The following is a 25,820-nucleotide window of genomic DNA, read 5'->3' as shown; positions in this document are numbered from 1 at the left end:
TTAGGGTGCATGTATCTTTTCGAATTACAGTTTTCTCTGGATATATGCCCAGGAGTGGGATTGCTGGATAGTATGGTAACTCTATATTTAGTTTTTTAAGCAACTTCCATACTATTTTCCATAGGGTTCCTTTTTCTATACACCCTCTCCAGTGTTTATTGTCTGTGGACTTTTTAATGATGGTCATTCTGACCAGTGTGAGGTGATTCCTCAATGTAGCATTGAGTTGCATTTCTTTAATAATTAGTGATGTTGAGCATCTTTTCATGTACCCATTGGCCATATGTACGTCTTCTTTGGAGAAATGTCTATTTAGGCCTTCTGTGCATTTTTTGATTGGGTTGTTTGTTTCTTTGTTATTGAGTTGTGTAAGCTATTTGTATATTTTGGAAATTAAGCCCTTGTTGGTTGCATTGTTTGCAAATATTTTCTTCCAGTCTATAGGTTGTCTTTTCATTTTGTTTATGGTTTCCTTTGCTGTGTAAAAACTTATGTTTGATTAGGTCCCATTTGTTTATTTTTGCTTTTATTTCTATTGCCTTGGGAGACTGACCTAAGAAAACATTGGCATGATTTATATCAGTGAATGGTTTGCCTATGTTCTCTTCTAGGAGTTTTATGGTGTCCTGTCTTATCTTTAAGCCTTTAAGCCATTTATTTTTGTGTATGGTGTGAGGGAGAGTTCTAACTTCATTGATTTACATGCTGGTTCTTTTCTATATCTCCTATTTCTTTGCTGAGTTCCTCCATTTTTTCATTTGTTTCAAGTGTATTTGCAATTGCACTTTGAAGCATTTTTATGATGGCTGCTTTAAAATCCTTGTCACATAACTCCAATTATTAGTGTCATCTTGGTGTTGGGGTCTGTTGATTCTTTTCTCATTCAAGTTGAAGTTTTCCTGGTTCTTGGTACGATAAGTCATTTTCAATGTGTCCAGGACATTTTGAGTTATCATGTTATGAAACTCTGGCTCTTATTTAAATCTGTTTTATTTGCAGATCTTTGTGAAAACCACTGTAGCAGGGGGAAGAGAAGCACAGACTTTTTGCCACTGGGTGGGGGTATTAATCTAGGCTCTCTGCTCCTTGTAATCAGACATTGATAATAATCATTCAGAATGGTCCAGTAGACAAAGTACAAATTTGGGAGTCAGACAACACTGAGTTGAATCCTGGCTCCCCACTTACTTACTATGTTTCCTAGGAATGTGCCACATAACCTTATTGAGCCTCGGTTTCCCTATCTCTAAATAGGGATGGAGCCTTAGAGGCTATTTCCAGGATTAGAAGAGCCTAGCAAATAGTAGATGTTTGATCAATATTAAGCATCTCTGGCTATAAAGTAAGAACGAGTATATTTCAAATGGACATGCTATTGAGCACACATCCATGTGTCTTCTAAGAAATAAAAACTTCACAGCTCTATTTTTTCTCCATATTTTTCTCAAACAATTCTTTTTTCTAAAAATTAATTTATATGTGGTACAAATATGATATGTTTGTGAAAACCTCCTCCCAGTGTCAGTGGCACAACTTGGAGGCCAATACCTTTCAACTGACTTAGTCATGCCTTTACTTCTTCCTTGAAGTACTTCAATTCCATCATACAATTGAATGATATTTTTTAAGACTTCTGCTGAAAACATGTCATTATAAAAAAAAATCTTGCTATAGTGTGTTTGATTTTCAGGGCTACTATATTTCTCCACAACCTTTATGGTTTTATTTGTTATCCTTATAAGGGTTATCCAAAATAAGGGTTATCCTTATTTTTCTTCTCAGTACTATTAAAAATTTTTTTCATTGTGGTAAAATACACATGACATAAAATTTACCATCTTAACCATTTTTAAGTATACGGTTCATCAGTGTTAAGTATATTCACATTGTTGTGAAACCAATCTCCAGAACTTTTTCATCTTGCAGAACTGAAACTCTGTCCCCATTAAACAACAACTCCCCACCTCTCCCTCCCCCAACCCCTGGCAAACACCATTCTACATTCTCTTTTTATGAATCCATTACTCTACATTCCTCATAAATGTGGAATCATATAGTATTTGTCTTTTTGTGATGACTCTCTTATTTCATTTACCATAGTGTTCTCAAGTTTCATCCATGTTGTAGCATCCATGTTTTCTTCTTTTTAAAGAATGAATAATATTCCACTGTAGGAATATAACACATTTTGCTTATCTATTCATCTATCAATGACATTTTGGTTGCTTCCACTCTTCGGCTATTTATGAATAATCCTATGAATATGGGTGTACAAATATCCCTTCGAGATCCTGCTTTCCTTTTTTTTTTTTGATAAATACCCAAAAGTGGAATCTCAGTAATATTAAATTTACATAACTTATTTTGGAAGAAAGGAGGAACTGAATCTTCTCTGTATATAGCCACACACTGTGTGTATCATGTAAAAATTTTAAATCTTGGTTATTATCTTCAAATCTAGGAATGCCAGCTAAAATGCATATGGCTGTAAATAACAGAATACACAAGGATTCTGTGGCTTTAACATTATAAGGCATCTATTCAATTCAAGAATAAGACTGTTGGGAAGTTGATTCAAGTCTAGTCTAGTGACTCAACCAATGCTTGCTTTTTGCTTCCCTTCTGCTCTGCCAGTAGATTGGCTTTTCAGTCTCATGCAACCTCATAGTCACAAAATGACAGCCACAGTCTAGTAATTGTTGTTCTCAAGAAGCAGAAAGTAGGAATAAAAGAGATTTCCTTTTATCAGAGAAGGAAACAGCTTTCCCAGAAGCCTCCTGCAGCCTTTCTTTTATTCTCATTGGCCAGAACTGGGCCATATGGCCACTTTTATCTCAAGTAGAGAAAGTGAGTATCTGACAAAATAGAAATAGATTACCATGATTGGGACCAATCTTGAGTCAGCCCCTTTTGTATATTTGAAAACGTAAGCACAATTGTCAGATATACAAAATTAGACATCTGTTTACAAGGAAGAAGTTGAGGTATGACTTGGACAGGCAGTTGGTAATATCTGTATGGTAGGCCCAGAAGCCACAGCAACTGACTTTCCTATGCTTGGAGGATGACTGAACAGCCTGTGTGATCACTGGTACATACTTGCAGTGTACCTGGCAACCACACTGCATTTCCTTAATCCATTTACTTTCCCATTCTTCTAAAAGACTAGTTCATATCTTGTCTCTTTAAATTGTCAGTTTCTCTTTCCCCAGTTCTCACGTTCAGATGTAACCTTGCTTCTTATTCGACTGAGAAAATAGGATTAATAGAAGACATCTTCCAGAAGCTTCTACCACCACTTCCACCTTCCTGCACCTTTGTGTTCCTATAAGGCCTGTCCTCCCCACTTGTGTCGAGTGTCCATCCCTTCTCACCTATTCAAAGGCAAGGATCCAGCAATTATCCTCCCCTGCATCATCAGTTTCCTCTCACTACTAGATAATTCCCAGAAACATAGGAGCATGTTGTAGTTTCTTCCATCTTAAAAAGGAAATACGGCTCCAGTAATTATATTATTTTTCTCCTTCTCTTTTCAACAAAACTATTTGACAGAGGTTTTATAGTTACAGTCACCATTTTTTTCCCTTCCCATTTTTTCTGGAACTTACTCCATCCTGGCTTCTGCTCTCACTATACCATCAGCACCACTGTAGTCTAGGTTGTCAGTGACCTCCATCTTGATAAATGAGTTTAAAAATATCTTTGACATGAGTTCATTTTATATATGTATGGGAGTCATGGTTTTGTATCACTTTTTGACCGTGATCTCTTAACAATTGAAATGGGAAAGACTGAGGAAGGAGATATTTTGGATATGTTAAGTTTGAGATGCCTATGCAAATGAAAATATTTAAGTTAGCAGTTGTATAAACATCTTGATAAATCCACAAGGTGAAATCTGAGTCTTCCTCTCATCCTTGGCTTCTGGGACATCACCATGTCTGGGCTTTCCTCCTACCCTAGTAGCTTCTCCTTCTCAGTCTCCTTTGTTGCTTCCTCCTTTTCTTCCCTCTTTCCAAGAACTACACCAAGGCTCAATCCTTGGAATGTTCTCATCTTTATCTGCATTCAAACACCCTGTTGATCTTATCTAATCTCATGTCTTTCTCTGAATGGCAGACATGTTTATACAACTGAACTCACGTCAAAGATTTTTTTTAACTCATTAATTTACGAGGGAAACTGGTAAGATATTACAACGTGTTTAAAGAAGCATTCAAGGAATAAAGACATTTATAGGGATAAGAAATTCTGAAATGAATTTGCAAGTACATGCACAATGGGTCTATCTACAGAAAATAGTCAATTGCATTCTACTAAACACAATCAATGTGTTTTTTATGGACGAGGATAATTTACATTATGTTCAGTTTTCTACACTTTACAAAGCTGTAAAGCATCTTAAAAACACTGGAAGGCAGAGATGACCTAAATGAGTGAGTTAGGACTCTCACTAATCTTTTAATCTCTTTTTATTCCCATTCCAAAATCCTTCAAGATTTTTTTCTGACACAGTGGATTGCATCTATATTTGCCAAAACATTTGAGTTCATTTTTAATCTCTTTTCTTCTTGCACTTGATATTCAATCTCTCAGCAAACCCTGTTGGCTCAGTCTTCATATTATATCCAGAATCTGGCCACCTGTTGACACTTCCGCCACACAGCTGGTACAAGCCACCATCATTTCTTGCCTAGAGTCTTACAATAGCCTCCTAACTGGGCTCCTTGCTTTCGACCTTGCCTCTTTCTAGCTATTCTTAGTAGAACGGAGTGAGCCTTCCCAAATATAAGTATGTTCAAGTCCCTCCTCTGCTCAAAACCCTCTCATGCTTCATACTTAGAGCAAAAGCCAAGGTTCTCAGTTAAGAGTAGAACCTAAAATTTCCTACAAAGCTCTGTATGCTCTGCGTTCTCAACTGTGGCTCCCCAACCCCAGCAAGGCGTCTCTCTGATCGCTTAACCATCTTTCCCCTCACTTTGTTTCAGCCACGTTGGCCTCCTTGCTGTTTCTCTAACATGCAGGCTTGTTCCTGCCATGGAAACTCTTTGTATCTGTTGATCCCTCTGCCTGGAATACTTTCCCCCCAAATATCCAAATCACTTGGTCTTTCGTCTCCTCCAGGTTTTGCTCAAGTATAAAATTCATTAGCATTCTTCACTAACATTATTTATTACAAACACTGGTTGTATTCCATTATGGTGCAGAACTACCATTCCAGCCCTGGACTGCTTTTTTCTGGATTTTATATAAAAGAAAAACTTACATCCTTAAGAGAATGCTATTTTGGGTAACTGTTAATACCCAGCTAACTCTAAATATACTGATATAAATAATATGGAATTCAGCACAAGCCTAGCATGTAGTAAATACTTAATAAATGCCAGCTCTTATTTTGTTTTTACTCAGAATGTCCTCTCCTACCATTTTTGCTTTTAGAGATCCCCCCTATCTTTCAAGGTCCAACTGAAATGCCTCTTGTTCTGTGATGCCTTCTCCATTTCTTCACTGAAGAGTTTTAGCAAACATGGCTAGATTTACCTAGTACTATAGGGATTTATGCAAATATCTGTACTTTCCCTAAAGTCTTTGTAAATGGGAATCAGATATGAATCTAATTTATGGGTCCTCATAACAAAAAGTATTATGCCATGCAATATATATATATATATATATATATATATATATATGTTCTTATCAATTAATATTGAAACTAGATTATGGGGTATAGAAATTAAGCAATATAGGGTTTTAAAGTCATTGGGGAAAGTTTTTTGAAGGAGGTTGAATTTCACCTGAACTTAAAATAAGGACTGAATTTGAATGAAGGGGCATGGAGAAACTATGCACAGCAGAAGAAACTGTACTCAAAAGCGTAGAACGTGTGAGTGAGATGTGTGCAGAGCAAGGAAACTTGTAAACCCTAGAGGTTCTCTGCTAAGAGGTAGGAGTATGAGAATTGAAGAGATACAATGAGTTCCACTGCATGAGAGCTATTCATCAATATTTCTAATAGACACCAAGGCATCTGTTTCAGAGTGTATTTTTGTTATTCATTTTGTTTTTTGGGTCACAGGTACAGAGAATTAAATTATTATTATTCTTTGTTCATAGCACACTCCCATCATTGGTCCATGAATATTTGTGTTTATTTTCTTTATTTTTTAATTGGAGTATAATTGCTTTACAATGTTGGGTTAGTTTCTGCTGTAGAACAAAGTAAATCAGCTATATGAATACATATGTCCCCTCCCTCTTGAGCCTTCCTCCCACCCCACCCCCATCCCACCCCTCCAGGTCACCACAGAGCACCAAGTTGAGCTTCCTGTGTCGTACAGCAGCTTCCCACTAGCTATCTATTTTACACACGGTAATGTGTTTATTTTGAATAATATAATAAACACCTGTTAACACCCATCCCAAAACAGGAAAAAAGAAAGTTGATAAATGTGACTCCATTAAAATTATGAACTTCCTTTAATAAAAACTCACCTTAACAAATGCAAAAAAACAACTGAGAAAAAACCTTTTTATCTGTTTTTGTCTATTTTACAAATGCATCTCTACTTCAAGATCATAAATTTATCTTTTTTATTTAAAGTTTTAAAGTTTTTAAGTCTGACCAATCTGGAGTTTATTTTTCTTTATGGCTTGAGGAAAGAATCTAGTGTCACATTCTTATGTAAGTAACGTTTTTTTTTTCCATTTCTCTCTCACATCTTTCTATCTTTTCCCACATGTTTTCCAATTGATATACTACACTCCCTTTATCATATTTCAGTGGTTGATATATGTGCAGATCCCTTTCTGTTCTTTCTATTCTATTCTATTGGCCAATTGTAATAATTCTGCACTGCCATTATTTATTTAACTTTAAAATAAGTCTTGGTATCAGATACTGCAATAATTTTACCTATACCTTTCTTCATCAGAAGTGCCTTGACTTTCTTGATCCTTTATACACGCACACACACACACACACACACACACACACACACATGTATATTAAGTTCTTTGAAACATTCTATTGGGGTTTTATTTTAAATTTTACTGAAATGATAGATCAGTTTCAGAAGAATTGACACTGACTAAAGATATGTGAGACCCTTACAGAAAAAAACTATAACATTTTATTAAATTTATTTTAAAAATTGAACTTAATGAAGAGTTATACCATGTTTATGGATAACAAGATTTAACATTATAAGGTTTATACATTATATTGTAAATATTCAAGGAATTCATGACTGGTAAGGCATTTTATACACAATTTCTGCATTGTTAGTAAGCATTAGACATTCACAAATGACTTGAGTTCCATCTGGAAATTCTAATAATTGTCTTCATGTGACAAAAAAGGCATTGTGAAGCTATCATTACAAACAAGAAACAACTTTCCATTTTAGCACATGACCCTCTTGTTTCTGTTTTTAGTTTACCCTTTTTAAAAGGAGTTTTAAGATACTTTGATTTTTAAAAATATGCAATAGTCAAAAACATATAGGACGAGAAATACATAGGCATTATGGCTTTAGGGTTTTCTGTTATGGTAGATTTCCTTCATGTCAAAAATGTACTTGTTGTGAATATGAACATTAGTCTTTCCAATTACATTTGTAGTCATGTGAAAGAATTCCAGCAGTGCCTAAGGCAGAAGAGCCAAAGGGCCATAGAGGCTAATGAGACAATTTCTGTGGAATCTCCCTACTTAAGAGGCATGCCACATCTGACACACTCTCCAAGGGTCCTATCTGGGACTAGCCTGAACAAATTATATGTATATTTAGCTCCCCTCAATTCTTAAATTTGTCCTTGAACATCCTCTCCAACTGTCCATTATTGTAGACTTATCCACAGTCCTCCACTGGAGCTAGAAATTCCCTTTGCTCCACATCCTACTTCAGAGATATCATTCACTTATCTGTATACTCCATCATCTTCCTCCATTGGGGAAATTAGCAGATTTTTCTTGTGTTCTAATTCCCATATTCTTGGCCCACCTTTGCCGTTGCTGGCCTTAGTTGCACTGCATATCTCCTGTTTTTTGCCTGGGGCTTCTCTGACACAAGGATATGGAGCACCAGTGGGGACTCCCTTGTCACTCTCATGTGTGACCCAGAATTGTGGAAGCCTTTAATGGCCCATGAGCAGACTGCACCAATGTGGGGGTGAAAGGTACTGTAAACAATGGCTAAATGCTTCTCCATTTCATCCCTTGGGTGAACACATCAAAGATGTATTCCATACACTCATGAGAAAGAACAAGAGAAATCAAGTCCCAGTTGTCCATAGCAGCGATCAACTTGATAAAGCACCTTTTCATTAACTGTTCCTCCTGCTTTGTTTCACTCTCCCCCAGGCCCTCACTCCTGCTCTCTAGGATCATTTTCCAAATAAATCCTGCACCAAGAGAAAGCAGGCTAAGACAAGAAGACATACCTCATTTTCTCAAGGTCTCTCCTCGGTGGCTCCAGGACAAGTTCCTAATCTGTGTAAATGACCAATATTAATAGCAGAAGCCTAAAACTCCCGTCCATGGTACCCTTCAAGAGATTATTGGCTCTCTCATTTTAGCATCTAGACAATAACACAGTAAGTGCTGTGTTTTACTTGATTTTGTTCCCCAGAAACTCTAACTGTTCTGATACATAGGAGGCACTCAAGAAATGCTTGATGAATGAATGAATGAAAACGATGCTCTGTGTTTTTGTTTTGCTTTTTTAAGATATCTGTGGTAGGACTCTATGGCTAGGCCAGAATAGGATTAAGTCAGTGCCAATCATCAGAATGTCTTTTAGGACAAAGTATAGCAGGGCTTCCAAATCCCATAGTGCAAGTGTCACATACCTGCTCCTCCATATGAGGCCAGTCCTGTCTAACAGGCCCAAAGAATCCCTGCCCTGAGCTAAGGGTGTCAGGGATGGGTATATGACTAGGGGTTCCAATAAGAAGACTGGGCTTGTAAACTTTTGTTGGGGACTCAGAATTCAAATAAGCCTACTGGTTTCCAGGGCTTTCCCTAAGAGAAAAACAAAACAAAATTTAAATCATGTTTCTTCCAACAATCTTTCTTTATTTCTAGTAAGCAATCAGATACTTCCCTAGTATGTTATTTAGAGAGACTGAGAACTTGTCATAGTATCTTCTAAAGCTAGTGGATTCTGTACTTCAATCTCATTTCTAAAATTCATAACACTGTCGAGGTACCAGCTCCAGCATCTGAAAAATCCCATGGTATGCCTTATACTACTAATTCTCAACTTGCCAGGGAGTGGAGGCAATCGGAAAGGATGGTTCCTGCCTTAATAGTGAGGGTAGATGTAAGAAATTTTTAAAAGCCATACCAGGATTACATTTTTACAAGGCAAACTATAAAAGAATAAAGCTGAACAAACATTTTTAGCTGGTAAAACTATATACAGAGGACAGGGTGAGAAAATATTTTATTTCAAAAGCATAATACTGCATGATTTTAAAAGGTTGGCAAAACACTGTTATTTAATCTTCACAATGGCGTATGTCATGACTATTATTATTTTCATTGTGCAGATGACAAAATGAAAGTTCAGAAATGGTAAGAAACTTGTGTAAGTATGCACATCTGGGAAGCAGCAAATCCTATCCGTGAAATTTGATGGGTTGTGAAGTCTTTTTTGTGTAATATCTACCTCTGGTCTTCATACCATAAGGAGAGAACTGTCATCAATGGGGAAGTGGCATCTCTATGTTTACTATCTAAGAGTTTTCAAAAAAAATAGTTTACGTCTCTCCAAGAACTCATCTTGGAAGATGAGTATGGTATTTGGAAGCTTTGGCCAGAAGACAGCTTATTAAAGAAACCTACACAATATTGTTTGTTGGTTTGTATTCTTTGCTGACGTTTGTTTTCATTCCCTTTGTTATTGATGACCTTCTCAAACAAGGATGGGAAGGACAACACAAACATTGAGAGAAACTATGCCCTTTTTATTCTAGTCCTGTCTTTATAAAGGTTTTCAATCCCTGGCTGCCTATGCCCTTTAGATTTTAGTTTTTAGTTTCTACAGCTGCTTATTGAATAAAACTCTTAAGTTGAATTGGTTATAGGCTCTTGTTTGGCCCATGTCTTTCCTGCCACACATTTTTCAGCAGTATTTTTATGTTGGGTATCTGTTCTTGGCATTACTTTCCCAAAGGCATTATTTTCCATTTAATATAATTACTTCAAATAATAAATCTAATGGAAGAAAAAGAGCTATTACGCCTTGCTTTATTTTCACAGGAGACAAAACTTTGATAAAGAGAAAGAGAAAGGACCATTCCAGCAAGTATACTTGCAAATTTTACGCATAATTGTATTTGATTTTTTTGACACAAATAAATCACATATAAAAGCTTTTCCCAGAGAAAAATAATTTTGACTCTGGAAAGAATTTTAAGATAAGCTTATAAATTCACATCAACAAAATAAAAATTGGCTTTTTCTAGCAATGAATTTCTAGTTGTCTTGTATTCTTATGGAACTAAATGCCTTTTGCATTATGAGCAATTATTGGGACATTGGCGTTGTCCCCCAGTATAAAGTAGAAAGCTTTTTTTCCTCTTTGTCATTGGAAAAAATTAAGGACTTGTTTGGGAACCCCGTTCAGCAGCGCTAGAAGATCTATACTATTAATTTTTTTAATTCTATTTTTTATCAGGGTTTCAGTCTGATAGTGTGCTCTGTTTGCCACGTAACCTCTACGGCAGTTTTTGCAGGCATCCCAGTACTCAGAAGTCCCATCCCAGAAGAAGTCCTCAGTGTTTTCATTCTCACAGCTTATCTCAGGCAATTTGACTGGTTCAACACATGGCAGGATGTATGAATGGAGAACAGAGCGCCATAGAAACAGTACATTTGCTCATCCTCTGACTCTGGAAAACAGCCACAAATGGGCTCTGTATTAACATATTAGAATCAATGTTAAAATTTTCATAAATTTATAAAGTAAACATATATGTGGAGATCATACAAACAACTCTTTAAAATGCACTTACGGGTGGGATTAAGTTTATGTATTATGAGCTAAGGACACTTACACAGTGTGTTCCATGCCCTCCCCTTCCTTTTCCCCCTCGTTACAAAGTTGTTGTTTTTTCCTAAAAGTCTACCCATATTTATTATACTTGCCATAATAAAAAGGAGAGAAAACAAAGTGCTAAAGTATCTAATTGAAACGCTCACTTCTGTGAACATAGTCCAATATTCTGCTATTTCCTAATATCAAGTGTTATAAAATACACAATCAAAATTACTAAGACAAAATGAGGGTTTGGAAAATTATCGTTTCTTTCATCAATATCTTAAATAATGTTATGTTCTGAATGTTAATCTCCACTATCACTTTATGTTGTAAAAAATAACATATCCCAAATGTATAGGACTTTTTTAATATCAGTTCTTGATAGTTGAGAATATCATTTCAATGGTTAAGCAGGAGACTCAAACTAGTCTGCAACTGAAATATAGAATGATTAAATATCTACAAATTTTGAGTAATAATTTGTTTCTAGCCTGCTTCCTCTCTTCAGACCTCATGCCCCAAAATAAAAGAAAAACAGGACTTGAGGCTTGAATTGTCTGGATAATTGCTTTAATTTTATTGTATATTATAATATTATATAAAGATGAAGGTGAAAATTCTGCCAGTATTGTAAATGGTGACAATTTGCCTTTATAAACTTTACACTCAGACTGTTGATGTTATGCAAACAAAATAAAACATGCCTATAAATAGAAAAACACAATGGTCTAATGAGAAAGGAGGGCATATTATATTTCCATTTATTTTTAGAAATGGTGAAGCAGAGTTCACCTGGTCTGTAGCGCAGATTCTATATAAAATCAATCAGCCGTGGAAATGTTGATTTTTAAAAACTGTCATTTTGACTTTTCAAGATTCAGTAGAAGACTCCTTAATTATCATTTTTTCAAAATAATGTGTGTAAATATATATTTGATAGGCATCAATGTAAATTTCAAATGTAACTCTACTTATGAACAGGTGTGTAATACGTTTTCCTTTGTCCCTATTAACATCTGAAAAATAACTTATTCCTTTCTATTTAGGACTCAAAGTTTTCATATAAATATTTTAATGTATTTAACTTTATGCAATTATACATGTAAGTCTTGGAATGCACATGCATAGGTATTTATAATAAAAAGCAGTGTAATAAATTGACGACAGGAATGTTAACATCTCTTTAATTTTCTGCTGCTCTATACTCAGTTTCTTACATTCTAATCTCTTTGTGGTATATATTTATTTATATACTTTATGTATTAACCTGAATTTACTGAATACAAAATGACAGTAATACATATGCTACGCAAGATATCTGTCTCTAAAAGAAATATTTATCTCTAAAATAAAACTAAATTCCTTAAGCATTTTAGCAAAGAATAAGCAATATGTGTTACATTTAACTACCTAATTGAATATACCAAGGAGATGATAAAATAGCTTCCAAAAGAAAAAGCAGAATTTAATATTCTGTGCTATTTTATATTAAGATATCAAATTGTGTACAGTGGCTTTAACTCTAGAATCATAAAAGAAGTCAATTAATAACAATAAAATACTAATAAGAAATCATCTACTTAGTGCTTGTTAAAGTATTAGTATTAATGGAGCCACAAATCCAAAATGTCAGGACACATGCCAAGAATCTGTGTATAAGTATGCAAATTTTAATATAACTCATCAGTTTAAGTGATGGATCACCAGTGATATTTAAATCAACCTAAATGTTCCAATCTTGAGGAAAAATGTTTTCAATTTATTGGCTTTCTTTAGAAGGAAAACTCAGTAGAGGTTTTGGCATTGCGCAGATGTTTCCAGAAAGGAAACAAAAAGTGTACTGAAGTATGCTCACTGATTGAGCAAAATCCTATAAATGAAACCCAGAAGTTCATATCTCCTTTGACTTTTGTCAGTCTTTAAATAATTATAATGAGTCTGTAAGTTCTAGCCAGCCTTGATGCTTACGCATCTTTAAAATCAAACTTCTACTTCTGCCAGTGTATTAACTTGCCTATATATTCACATAATTAGCACCTCATCATTTTATGCTGTTCGGGGACTTCCTCTCATCTTCCAATCTCACATCCAACATTGAGAAAAGCAGTCACTATCGCCTCATAAAATTCTGCTGCCCTTCAACTTCTGCTATTTTTCTTGTATGAAAATCAGATGTTAAAAAGATGAGGAGAAATACGGGACAGATCATGAGAGTTTGAGATATTATGTAAAATATGGGGAAACGCAGAAAACTAAAACACGTTAGTCAGTCGGCCCAGATCCATCCCCTTGCGCCCTCCTGGCACCTAGGGTTTTCAATTGGGCGTCTTCGTCTGCGGGGGCTGGGAGTTCAGCATCCTCACTACACTCCATCACTTGGGATGCTCTGCCACGAGAAGAGATAATTCCTGCATGGCTGCGATCTATGTTGACATTTAATTTAAAAACTAGATGTCATTTTTTTTTTTTTTTGATAACGGCTTCTTTGATCAACCTAACAGTCTGGATGACCTGGCCGCCATTGCTATTGTTGTGAAGTGAATGTTTTACTCAGCAGATAAAGAAACTACTTTTTGAGAAGTTCCTCCGTGGTCAACTAGTTTTTAGGCTTTTGCTCCAGTTGCACATGACGGAGCATCTTTAGAGATATCTGGGTTTCCCTTTTATCTCTTTTGTTTTGGAAGGGGGATTGGGTTAAAAGGTGAATCCCACAGGGCAGCCTCCTGCTGTTCGGTCTTGGCCAAAGTTTCTGCCGGTCAAGTTTGAGGCTTGAGCCAGAGAAGCCCGCGGACGCTGCGGATTGACCGGTTCCTCACAGTAGCCGCCTGGCAGGTCAGCCAGCGTGACATTCGTCGCTGGACTCTTACGAGGGGTTGGGGAGGGGTCGCTCCTGAGCCCAAATCGCCGCGGCCTCGGGTAGAGCGGCAGCTTCTGGAGAGGAACTCGGTGGCTGGAACTGCGGAGCGGTGGGCGTCGGGCACCGAGCTGCACGCCCCAGGCATCGGGTAAGACACGGTCCCCGGCGATCTGGAGGTGGGAAGGGGTCAGGAGGAGCCCCGCAGCCTCTGGAGCGCGCGGTCCCCGGGAGCCGGGGTTGCGTCCTGTGTGGGGATGCAGAGCTGAGGCTGTGCGCCCGGGGCACGTATCTCCGTATCGGGTCCGCGCGCCGACCCGCTACTTTTCAAGTGCTATGCAAAGGCTGAGAAACTCACAGGCTCTTTCCGGAGCCAGGACGGCAGGGCTGGAAGCAGCCCGCGGGCCTTGGGACGCACCTGTTGCCAGGGGACCAACCCCCTCCGCCGCCGCCGCCCACCCCGGCCGCCAGGGCGCGGCGTGTGGCCCGAGAGAGCGCGGCCCCGTCGCCCTCTCCGCTCCGGGCCCGCCTGAGCCCTCTGAAGGAGCCCTCGGCCAGGGCCAAGGGCACGGCGCGTCTCTGGCTGAGGCCACTCTGGGCTGCCGCAGGCTCGGCCCAACGCTGGCTCCCTTCCACTCCCCTCCTCGCACCCGCCGGCGGTGGTGGATGGAGAGACGGCCCATGGAAGGAAATCCGTCTGCTTGCCCTCGTGGGCTCGGAGCCTGCTCCGTTTCGGGCTCGGGGGCTTATCCCGAGGGGCCGAGCCCAAGGGTGGAGGAGTCGAGTGGAAGTGAACTCTCAGGGTCCACAATGACTCCGCGAGGCAAGCGTGTGGGAGCAGCGCCAGCGCTGCCTGGTGGACATCTCTGTCTTTTGGGCCCTGGCGAGTATCAACCCATTTTTTGGCGAGCAAAGTTGTGGCTCCTTCACTCACTCTCTCTCTTTTCCGAGGGAAACAAGCCTCCTAGGAGAGTCTGGGACTCCTGGAAGGCCTCGCTAAAAGTGCTTGCCTTGCTGGGGCCCTGGACCTTGCACCATTCCACACTCACACAAAGCGGCCCTTGGGGAAAGCAGAGGGCGATCAGGGAGAGAGGACGCATCCCTAACTGCGACCAAGGGCCCCCGGCCAAGACATGGCAGATCTGCCACTCCAAGCACCGCCGCGTTACTGCAGCCAAAAGCCCCTTCGGGATGGAGAGGGTCTGGTCGGTGCAAGCGAGGCCCTGTCGCCCCTTCCCCGCCCAGCGCAGCCCCCCTCGGAGCTGGCCGCGGTCGCCTATGTGCCTGTCTCCGTGGAAAGGCGGTGCGGAGGCAGAGAAGCTTCTGGATCCGACTCCCAGAACCCCGGCCCCAGTCCCTTCAGCCCAAGTGAGTTATTCAGTTTGTATTGGGAGGACTTCCACTTCTCCCCACCCCTTTTCCCCCTGCAATTTTACCTTCTCTATTGATTGGCGGGGCGGGGGGAGGGGAGATTTAACCCTTTATTTCATATTGTCCCCTGAGAAAATAGGGATTTTTTTTAAAGGTAAAATACCTTTCAGCGGCAAGATTTTTTTCTACTCCTTCATTTGCAACCCTTCTGCTCAAACTAGACTTTGCTACTTCCCGAAATCAAAACTGAGCAGCAGCATTCTCATTTGGGGCATGGGAAGGACAGACGTCGATGCCCAAGGGTCAGGAAGGTGGATCTGGAGGACGACGGGAGCCAGGCCTGTGCATTGGCCCAAAGGCGGGGAAGTCGCTTTGGCTCCTGTCGAGCACTCTCTGCCCCACACCTTGATCAGCAGGAAAGCCGCTGAAGCCTGTGGTCCGGACCACGCCTCTTCCCCAGCTTCCTTCCATCGCCTGGGGCGGTGTCCGAATGTATGCAGATGTTCTGGAAGCCTTTTGCTCAAAAGCAGCTCGGGGGATGTCATTATCTGAGTTCAAATGGGCGAGTCCAGTGAATTACGAACAATTCCTTTTGCTTGGATATTAGGAGTGCGTTTGGACATCAATCTTTTCACATCCAATAGAATCTCTTGGATTCTCCGTTTTAAGAAACTTTCCTTCTATGGAGGTGTAGGCGACAGGAGGATAAAAGGCTTGTGTCCAATCTTCAGGGGCACTAGGGTCCTGGCCTTGACAAGCGGTGTTGGCCATTTCCTTTATTTTTTTCTTTACAGAGAAGCAAAAGTCGGTGTAGAAAAAGCATCCGTTCCAACACTGCGTCTCCCCACCCGACTTGTACTGCCAGTGCTGCTTTCGCGGCGTGACCGTCTACGAGACACAGCCTCGCGGAGCGCGCAAACTCCGGCCCTGGGCGTGCGTCCCTCTTCTGTTGACCGCTCGATTTGTGTCAATGGAAAGTGAGGCCTCTTTTACCTAACGAGTCCTGGAGGCTTGCAGTGACTCTGCCGCGCTGTGTGAGGCCCCAACTGCTCGAGGTTCCGGGATTGTTTCGGGTTCGCATTTTCCACCCAGACACTCAGCCATAACCTAGCACTTGTCTCTGGTTCCTCTGAGCCCGGAGCTTGGCGGTGCCCACGTTTTTCTAGAGGCCGCCGCCGGGGCAGTTTCCCTTCCGGGAATTTCTGCCTTGTCGCCCCTCACGCTGCTTAGCTAGTTCCGACTGACAAAAGCACAGCAAGACGGAAGAAAGATCGGCACCGAGCTCCGCACGCGAACCGAAGGCTACAAACTCCAGGCCTCCTCTTTATCCCCAGAATGGACTGTGCGTGGGAGGCAGGGCCCACGCGCGCACGCATAAGGGGCTCTTCAGATCCTTATGGTGTCGAATCACACACACACACACACACACACACACACACGTGGTGTATTTTTTGACGCTGAGCTCCCGCTCTCCCCGGACCGCTGATGTGGGGCGGCCCCAGCCGGATGAAGCCACCCGCCCCGGCCGCGTGGCGCTGAGCTGCAGATGCTCTCTCCGCGCGCACGCACAGCAGTCAGAGGCCCTCCAGCCGAGCCGCAGGCAGGGGCCGCCCCTCCATCTTCAGCTAGCTCCGGGGTCCAGGGGCTGCGGGGTAGGCAGGGCAGGAGCAATCTCCCCTGGAGTTCTTGGGAACCTTTCCAATCCTTAACTCCCTCCCGCCTCCTCGGCTGCTTTTCCTCTCCTCCATTTCTCAAGTGGCTCTTATTGTAAACGCCACGGTTGGTTTGTTTCTTCAGTTCCAGGTCTAAGAAGTTACAGAATCTGACAAAATTGAAATTCTTTCAGTAATCTATTTTTCAAAACGAAAGAGAAGATATAAAAAGCAAGAAACCCATCTCCACAACAGTGTCAGGGGGCATACCCGTCACCAGATATGGACATCCCATTCAAACCACACCGGAGGGCCCAATAAACAAAATGAACACAATGTCAATGTTTAGGGAGAGAAGCCTAATGAAATAAACTTCAGGCAGTGCGTGCACATCGACAGGCATTCTCTTGCCCCTCCCGCCCCGACCTCCAGCACATTGAACCTGCCCTTCATCTGCATCTCTGTTCTTGAAACCATTCCACTGAGACTTCTTTTGCCTACATTTTCCAAAAACTTGGGAGTAGCTGTGAAAGGGAGGAGAGAATGTTTCAATTCCTCTTTCCATCCCCAGAGAATCTCCTCCTGGCCCCCTTTCCTTCCCTTCCTTCGGTTCCTTTAGGTGTGACTTGGTTAGGGAAATCAGGAAGGGGAGTGGAGGAAAGGAAAGTTTTTTTTAAAAAATCCAGAAGGCGCGAGCTGGAGCAGTGAGTGTGTCAATCAGAGGGTTTTGTGCCTGGGGGCTCCTAGCGCTTCTGAGCAGAGGTGTCCCTGGGCGGCCCCACAATGAATATGAATAGGAATCCTTGCTAAATGGGACAGCAAAGCGCACCGCCCTGAATGACTGCACGTCATCCTAACCAGCCCAGGATAGATAGGAGGGCTCCTTTTGTCTCTTTTCTCCGCCGCAGCTCTATAAAAGCCCCTCTTTTTCAGCGTGAGTTGAGTTCAAGCACACACCAACTACTGTCCAGGAAACAGCCAAACCAGAGAGAGGGGAGTGGGGAGGGAGAAAGGCGGGGAAAGGCAGTGCCTCAGCTTTTCTTCTTATTTCTTGCTGCTGAGACGTGGGTTACTGGGCTGCAGCTTTTTTTTTTTTTTTAATTCAAGGTTTTCTTTCATTTCCTTCCTAAAGTCTCACCACAGTAGGGCCGCATCCCCTGTAATAAAATGAATTCTGATTCGAGCTCTGTCTCCAGCAGAGCTTCATCTCCGGACATGGATGAGATGTATCTGAGGGACCACCACCACCGCCATCACCACCACCAGGAGAGCCGTCTCAACTCGGTCTCGTCCACGCAGGGCGACATGGTGCAGAAGATGCCCGGGGAAAGCCTTTCGCGGGCCGGCGCCAAAGCCGCGGGCGAGAGCAGCAAGTACAAAATCAAGAAGCAGTTGTCGGAGCAGGACCTACAGCAGTTGCGGCTGAAGATCAACGGACGCGAGCGCAAGCGGATGCACGACCTGAACCTCGCCATGGACGGGCTACGCGAAGTCATGCCCTACGCTCACGGGCCCTCGGTGCGCAAGCTCTCCAAGATCGCCACTCTCCTGCTGGCCAGAAACTACATCCTCATGCTCACCAGCTCCCTGGAGGAGATGAAGAGGTTGGTTGGTGAGATCTACGGGGGCCACCACTCGGCCTTCCACTGCGGGACTGTGGGCCACTCGGCCGGCCACCCAGCGCACGCCGCCAACGCCGTGCACCCGGTGCACCCCATCTTGGGAGGCGCGCTCTCGTCCGGCACCGCCTCGTCCCCGCTGTCCGCCGCCTCGCTGCCCGCCATCGGCACCATCCGGCCTCCCCACTCGCTGCTCAAGGCGCCCTCCACCCCGCCCGCGCTGCAGCTGGGCAGCGGCTTCCAGCACTGGGCCGGGCTGCCCTGCCCCTGCGCCATCTGCCAGATGCCGCCGCCGCACCTGTCCGCTCTCTCCACCGCCAACATGGCCCGGCTGTCGGCCGAGTCCAAGGACTTGCTCAAGTGAGCAGCGGGCCGGCCCGGCTGCGGAGGATGAGCGGAGAGCGGCGGGAGGGCTCGAGGTGCCGGGCCGGGAGGGCAAAGGGAGGCTGGGCGCTCGGCCGGAGGGCGGGAGGGAGGGCGGGGGGCTCCCGAGGCCTCCCACACCGTCTGAGAGATCTCAGACCCTACTTGACCGCCGGAGGGAAAGGACTAAAACCAAACTGCAATTTCTAGGTGGTAGCGAAGGGGGGCTCGAACCAGACGTCGTGTGTCTTGCATGCATGCTTCTTTTCTCCATGCCGCGCCGGTATTTCTCACTGCCATACGCTCTTGTCAAAACGGCATTTGTTGTATAAAGACGGGATCGGTGTAGCTGAACGCCGCGAAGGGCCTTTAGAGTCGCTGTCCATGTCTCTGGCTCTGTGTTCTCACCTTGGAAAAGGCAACCATCCCTTTTGAATTTCAACTCCGGTCCAGGGCATGGCAGCTCTTCTGTGGGTTTTCTTTAAGACGCAGTGTAGGTCGAAAGAATGCATGCACGCTTCTAAATGAATCTCGTCTAAACATGTTGTGCAGGCCGTGATGCCATTTTCCTTGTAACAAGGATTTATGAGGGAATTCTCCGAAGTACTCCGTATATCTGTCTGTGGTTGTAAGAAGTGAAAAAGGGGGCAGAGTGCAAAGACCCAAACTCACGCACAGGCGCTTCTCCCCCACCCCACCCCCTTCAAACTCCATTCCCAACCTTCCTGGGCTGTTTTAGGGGCTGGCGACTGCAAGAGCTCGGGCTCCCCCTGCGACCTTGCCCCAGCCCCCCTTGCTCAGTTATTCTGCATGCGGGGTCGGCTCTCTCCATCATCAGCTTTGAAAAGTTACTGTGGTTTGGGGAGGGGTGCCGTTTTTATTTTCCTGAACATTTGCTTGAACTATTTTGTTAGGGCTTCGAAGACAAGACCTGTCTTTATTTTTTATATATTCTTGATAACTATGATATATTTATTAATAACCAGTGTTTCTGGATGAGAATTTCAAATAAAAAAGAACCTTTAAATCCTGGCTTTGCTTTTGCCTAAAATTTTTGAAGATGGGGGTAGTGGGTAAGGAACATGTGGACCCAGTAAGGTATATCTGGGAGTGGGGGGGAGATTTGGGTGGGTGGGCAGATTCGAAGAGTTTTCTCTGATCATTTGCAGGTAATGAGGTCAGACACGTTGGTGTTAATTATTACAACGAAATATCCTTCAAATGGGGGCTTGTCCATGTCACTAGTCTTGTGATATTTGAGCTCCTGTTTCTCTGCAGTAATCAGAACCTCGTAAGCTCAACAGTTGAGATTTTTTAAAAAAGTGATCTAGAAACCCAAAGTGACAGGAAATGAGAGGAGAGTGGTGACTGCGCTGGCTGTGTTGGCAACAGACGAGAACAAAACAGTAAGTTAACTTCTTTTCACTTTAGATTGACCGTCTGGCTTTTAAAAAAAATCAAGCAAGTGAAAATCCAGTATATGTTTTAAAAATCAAGGAAAAGTGATCCTAAAAAGAATCAAATGCCCAGCCCCCCACCAGCCCCTTGGCAGCAGGCTCCTCAGAGATAGGGAAGGCCTCTCTGCTTTGTAAGGTGAGCTCGGAGTGATGCCAACGACCGCCCAGGTCTCAGCATCTCCAGATTTATAGTGGGAATTCTCTCTTTCCTCCCTTAGAAGATCCCATTAGTTGAATGCAAGCTATCTGGAAGTGTTATTGAGGGGAGGGATAAAGAGAGAAAAGTCTTCTACATAAATAATGGCTAAAACGGGGGTTATTTCAAATGATTACTTTTCTCTCTTCCCACCGTATAACATATAGTTTGTATAAGCAAAAGTAATCCAACAAGAAGGTTTTGTTTACTTGTTTATAGAGGACAAGAAATCAAGCTCTGGTGATAACTTGACCAACACATGACTCTATTTCCCATTAAGGATAATGGAAACCCGATTGAAATGTACCACCCCAGAATCTGCCTCTAGCTTAGATGTAACATCACCTCCCTGTTGGCCGCGGCCTAAGCTCCTCTTCAAGAGGGGGAGGCCAGGCAATAGATCTGTCTCTCTCTAGGATCCAGGGTAGACAGTACATCTAGGAAGCATCTACCGCTTCCTAGGTCCCCCACTGCACCTCTCTGGGAGGGCACCTCTGTGGGTTCTGGGTCTGTTTAACTCATTCTCCTCCATCTCTTTTTGCCCCCAGCTCCCGCACTGCCAGGGAGATAGAGCTAAGTGAGGGTCTACAGTGGAGGGTGCTTGTTTCCTCTGGTTTTAGGCAGATAAATGGGGGAATAATCGTCTATTTCCCAAGGGTGATTCATTTCTCTGGGTGAGGAAAGAGCTGTTGAGGATTTATTTGAAACCAACACAAGGCAGCCCTCCAGCCTTTCCCTGTGAGTTTATTATTTAGGAAAGAGAGGAGAGGGAGAAGTTTAATCAATCATGAAAAGGACTTTCCCCTGAGTCACTGGCTTCTTTTGAGTCCTGTTTTCAAAGGCCTGGTCCTGGGGAAAGACAAGAGGCCTGGCCACTGGCTTAGTGGTGGGCTTCATCCCTTCTCTAGGGCTGTGGCTTAAATTGGGCACTGAAGAGAAATAAGGCCATGCTCCTTGTACCCGAGGAGTGGTGGCTGTGCTGCTGGGGCACGCAGGAATCCCTTGAGTTACCTCCAGTGGTCAGTAAAAAGAGCTGTGTGAGATGTAGAGAACAAACGTATGGACACCAAGGGGGGGAAGTGGCGGGGGGGGGGATGAATTGGGAGATTGGGATTGACATATATACACTAATATGTATAAAATGGATAACTAATAAGAACCTGCTGTGTAAAAAAAAATAAAATAAAATTCCAAATAAATAAATAAAGAGCTGTGTGGTTCACGCTCTCGGAGAACTGTGCTAAAAACAGCCTCGGGCCCAGGTAACTCTATAATGAATTCTCCAACCCAAGTGGAAAACAGACACTGTTTCCAGCATTGACGAGGCCCCCTAGACTAACTGGTCTCTTTTCTGGGTCACAAAAATTCCTTTGACCTAGAGACCAGAGAAAGGATTCCTTTAAGAACAGTACAGGAGCCCAAGGAGAAGGGCGATTCGGGAGTCAGGTGGTCTGGAGTTCTAGATTTATTGGGGAAGGAACAATCCCCACTTGCTTCCACTGGGAAGGGCCTTGCCCAGGAGCAGGCTGGTCTGCTTGGAGATGCGGCTTTGCAGGCGACTCTTACAGGCATTTTCTGTTAAATTCTCGATTTCCCGATGCCAGAAACAAATGTACATGGCCGCGGAAGTGAGAGTGGATTCTTGGCCGGATTTTCTTTTCACTGCCAATTTTTCACCTTCTCGAAAGTTCTTCAGTTTAAAGCAGTTTTTAATTCAATCTAGAAACACGACAACGATCCCCTCATTCCACAGTAAACGTTGCTTTACATTTAAAAAGACGGCGAAAGCCTCGTGGGCAAAGGTATCTTGAGAAACCTAGACTAGAAACCTCACGAAGCCCTTTAAGCCAGTGACCCATCTTTAAGGTGGGGAGAAAGTCACGCTTAGAGAAGGAAAGCCAGCAGTAGTTGTCAGGGTCTGCTAAACCTTTGTCCCTAAAGACCCTCTCCCCCCTCCCCGGGGCTCCAGGGCCTTGGGTTTATATCCCCGAAAAAGGGCGGGGAGAGGCGACCGGAGTTGGTCCACGAAGTCCAAGGTTCCCTAACTCTTACAGGAGGAGGCCTTGTGTCCTCTCAAACTTTTTCAAGCTGCTGGGTCAAGCATCGCCTCCACTGGTACCCTCAGCAGAAACTGCAACAGCCCCTCCCCTCAGGGAGGACAATGGATTCTCTGAGCATCTCGCTCAGCTAACAAGATTTAACTGCTCTTTTCTTATCCCTTCTAGAGACTTCGAGCCCCTCTCTTCCCGTGCCGCCGCCTGCGTTGAAGGTGGGCTCCCAAGCCTGGGCGCCCAGACGACTAAGCTCTCGGCCCTCCCCGCCGATGCTCCCCCCGCGGCTCTGCCGCCCATGGGGGCCTGGCCAGACCTTGGGGGCCGGGGCTCCGCGGAGCCTCCGCGATCCAGGAACCTCGTCCCCCGGGACTGGCCGGTCCAGGTTCCTCAGGCTCAGGAAGCGAAGCAAGAAGCGGAGCCGCCCCAGAAGGGCGAGGGGAGCGTCTTTGGAAGAAATAGGCCAGAGGAGGGCCGTGGTGAGCTGGATGAACCTGCATCTTCCGCCCGCCTCTAGGCAAACTTGCGGGAGAACGAGGGGCCCCTGCCTCCCTCCCCCTTCAAAGTCTCTGAGCCTCGCACGTACCCGTTTCCGTCCTAAGCAGCCGGGAGGAGGCAAACTCTAGAAGGTTCGGGTCTGCAGTATTGTTTTAGTTGCGTCTGTTTTCAGTGAAACCTTCCCCTGGGACCCCGGTCGGGGGGCTGCGAGGGGGCCGGAGAAGGTGGGTTGAGGGAACCAAGAGGGGAAGATCAGGAGAGCCGCTGGGCTAGGGATCGCCGGGGTCCTGGGATCCCCGGGACCGGATCTCTCCCGACTCCCCCCACCCGTTTCGGCCCCCGCCCACTGGGTGCGCAGCCCCTCTCTCCGTCCTCTGCACCCAGCGGCGGGGAGCAGGGAGCCAGGCGCGCGTCTGGGTCCCGTGTCGCAGAAACTGGCTCTGCACCTCGCCTCTGGCTCTGGAGTCTAACTCGGAGCAAGTCGGAGCGGAGACTGCACCTCCGCGCGGAGCTAGGGGCCCTGGGGGCGGGGCTGCGTCCCATGGGAAACATCGGTCTCCGCGACTCGACCCCCGACTCCTCTCCGTCCCCTCCGCAGGCCCAGCGAAGCCGGGGCGCAGACGACAAAAGACGCGCGGGAGAGGGACATCGCGGAGCAAGGCCCAACCCAGACTGCGCCGACACTTGCAAAGAGCCTCGAAATACCTAAGCGTTTAAGGAAAGTGGGTGGAAGAGAAAACAAGAGTAACAAATCCAAACCTGGGCCGAGCGTGCGGACGCTCTTTCATCTCTGTTCCCCGCGCCCCTATGCTGGGATGCCCGCCGACATTCGGTCAGCTTTGCTAAGGAGATACGGTCCGGGTCAGCCAGGGCGGTCCGGGCTGCTGTGCCTTCGTCAACCGCGTTTCCTCGCTGGGGACCTCACGGAGGACCCGGTCGGCTCGCTCCCCGAGGCCCACCCTAGCCTCAAGCCCTGGCGCGGAGACCCTGTTTCTAACCCAACCCTGGCCCTGTCCCCGGCTCCGGCACCAAAGTGAGGATAGTATCCCTGCAGCCGGCACTCGGGAGAGGAAGTTCAGCACGCCCCGGGAATTCGACACGTCCCAGGGGAGGCGGGGATCGGGATCCGCTGGGGCTGGGGTCCCAGGGAACTGAGAGGGAGGGGTGCGCAGATCTGGGCCCTCAACGCGGGGGCCTGGGTGTTGCGCCGTGTCCTGGGGTTCGGGTGAAAGCAGAGTGGTTGGGTGTCTCCATCCTGAGGAGGGCAGGGAAGGGACAGCGCCGAAGGGTCTGGGAAGCAACTTGGGATAACAGCCCTCAAAAGTTTGGGGATTCTGTCTGGCCAGGACTTGACCAGCGCCGGTCTTTCCCGCCAGCCTGCGACAGACACCTCCGAGAGTGCGGGAGCCTGGGCCTGATTCTGGGGGCGCCACAGTTTACGTATAAGATGCAGCCTGTCAATCTTTAATCCCCCTTGGGCCTGAAAAACTCCAGAAGCCGGGTTCCGAGAGCCCCACCCCCGACCCCCGCGTGCTGGTGAGCTGAGGTGCCGAGAACACGTTTCTGCCACAGGCAGGATCCTTAGCACCTCGGAAGGCAACAGGTTGGAGCAAGCACATTTTATGAAGACTCTCTTCTCCTGGTTATTCAACTGCTCCTCCCTCCCTTCCACTCCCGGGAAAGGGCAAAGGAAATTCACAGCATCCTTTGAACCCACAAGTAGACAGACAGCTCTCTACTGCACCCCCAGCAACGTGAGCCTCAACATTACTTCCTTTGGTATTTCTCTTAATTTCCCTCCTTTTAAGCAATCAACACTTTCTTTCTTTCTTTTTTTAACATCTTTATTGGAGTATAATTGGCTTACAATGTTGTGTTAGTTTCTGCTGTAGAACAAAGTGAATCACCTATATGTATACATATATCCCCATATCTCCTCCCTCTTGCGTCTCCCTCCCTCCCACCCTCCCTATCCCACCCCTCTAGGTGGTCCCAGAGCACCGAGCTGAGCTCCCTGTGCTATGCAGCTGCTTCCCACTAGCTATCGATTTTACATTTGGTAGTGTATATATGTCCATGCCACTCTCTCACTTTGTCCCAGCTTACCCTTCCCCCTCCCCATGTCCTCAAGTCCATTCTCTACGTCTGTGTCTTTATTCCTTTCCTGCCCCGAGGTTCATGAGAACCTTTTTTTTTTTTTACATTCCATATACATGTGTTAGCATACGGTATTTGCTTTTCTCTTTCTGACTTACTTCACTCTGTATGACAGACTCTAGGTCCATCCACCTCACTACAAATAACTCAATTTTGTTTCTTTTTATGGCTGAGTAATATTCCATTGTATATATGTGCCACATCTTCTTTACCCATTCATCTGTCGATGGACACTTAGGTTGCTTCCATGTCCTGGCTATTGTAAATAGAGCTGCAATGAGCATTGTGGTACATGACTCTGTTTGAATTATGGTTTTCTCAGGGTATATGCCCAGGAGTGGGATTGCTGGGTCGTATAGTAGTTCTATAAGGAATGTCCATACTGTTCTCCATAGTGGCTGTATCAATTTACATTCCCAGCAACAGTGCAAGAGGGCTCCCTTTTCTCCACACTCTCTCTAGCATTTATTGTTTGTAGATTTTTTGATGATGGCCATTCTCACCAGTGTGAGGTAATACCTCACTGTAGTTTTGATTTGCATTTCTCTAATGATTAGTGA

The 25,820-nt window shown here is 44.6% G+C and overlaps 1 protein-coding gene across 1 annotated transcript; it reads left to right on the top strand.

The window, feature by feature from the left end:
- Positions 1 to 17,933: 17,933 nt before the first annotated feature.
- On the top strand, positions 17,934 to 19,042 carry OLIG3 (oligodendrocyte transcription factor 3). Its single transcript, XM_079938954.1, has one exon. It carries the CDS (start codon positions 18,087 to 18,089, stop codon positions 18,900 to 18,902), a length of 816 nt encoding a protein of 271 aa, XP_079795080.1. The 5' UTR covers positions 17,934 to 18,086; the 3' UTR covers positions 18,903 to 19,042.
- The last annotated feature ends 6,778 nt before the right edge of the window (positions 19,043 to 25,820 follow it).

This window comes from Stenella coeruleoalba (assembly GCF_951394435.1).
Source record: "Stenella coeruleoalba genome assembly, chromosome: 12".
Lineage (NCBI taxonomy): Eukaryota > Metazoa > Chordata > Mammalia > Artiodactyla > Delphinidae > Stenella > Stenella coeruleoalba.
This window is presented reverse-complemented; position numbering and strand designations above follow the sequence as displayed.

Coding starts and splice junctions, on each gene's coding strand:
- OLIG3 (XM_079938954.1), top strand. CDS start 18,087: ATGAATTCTGATTCGAGCTCTGTCTCCAGCAGAGCTTCATCTCCGGAC.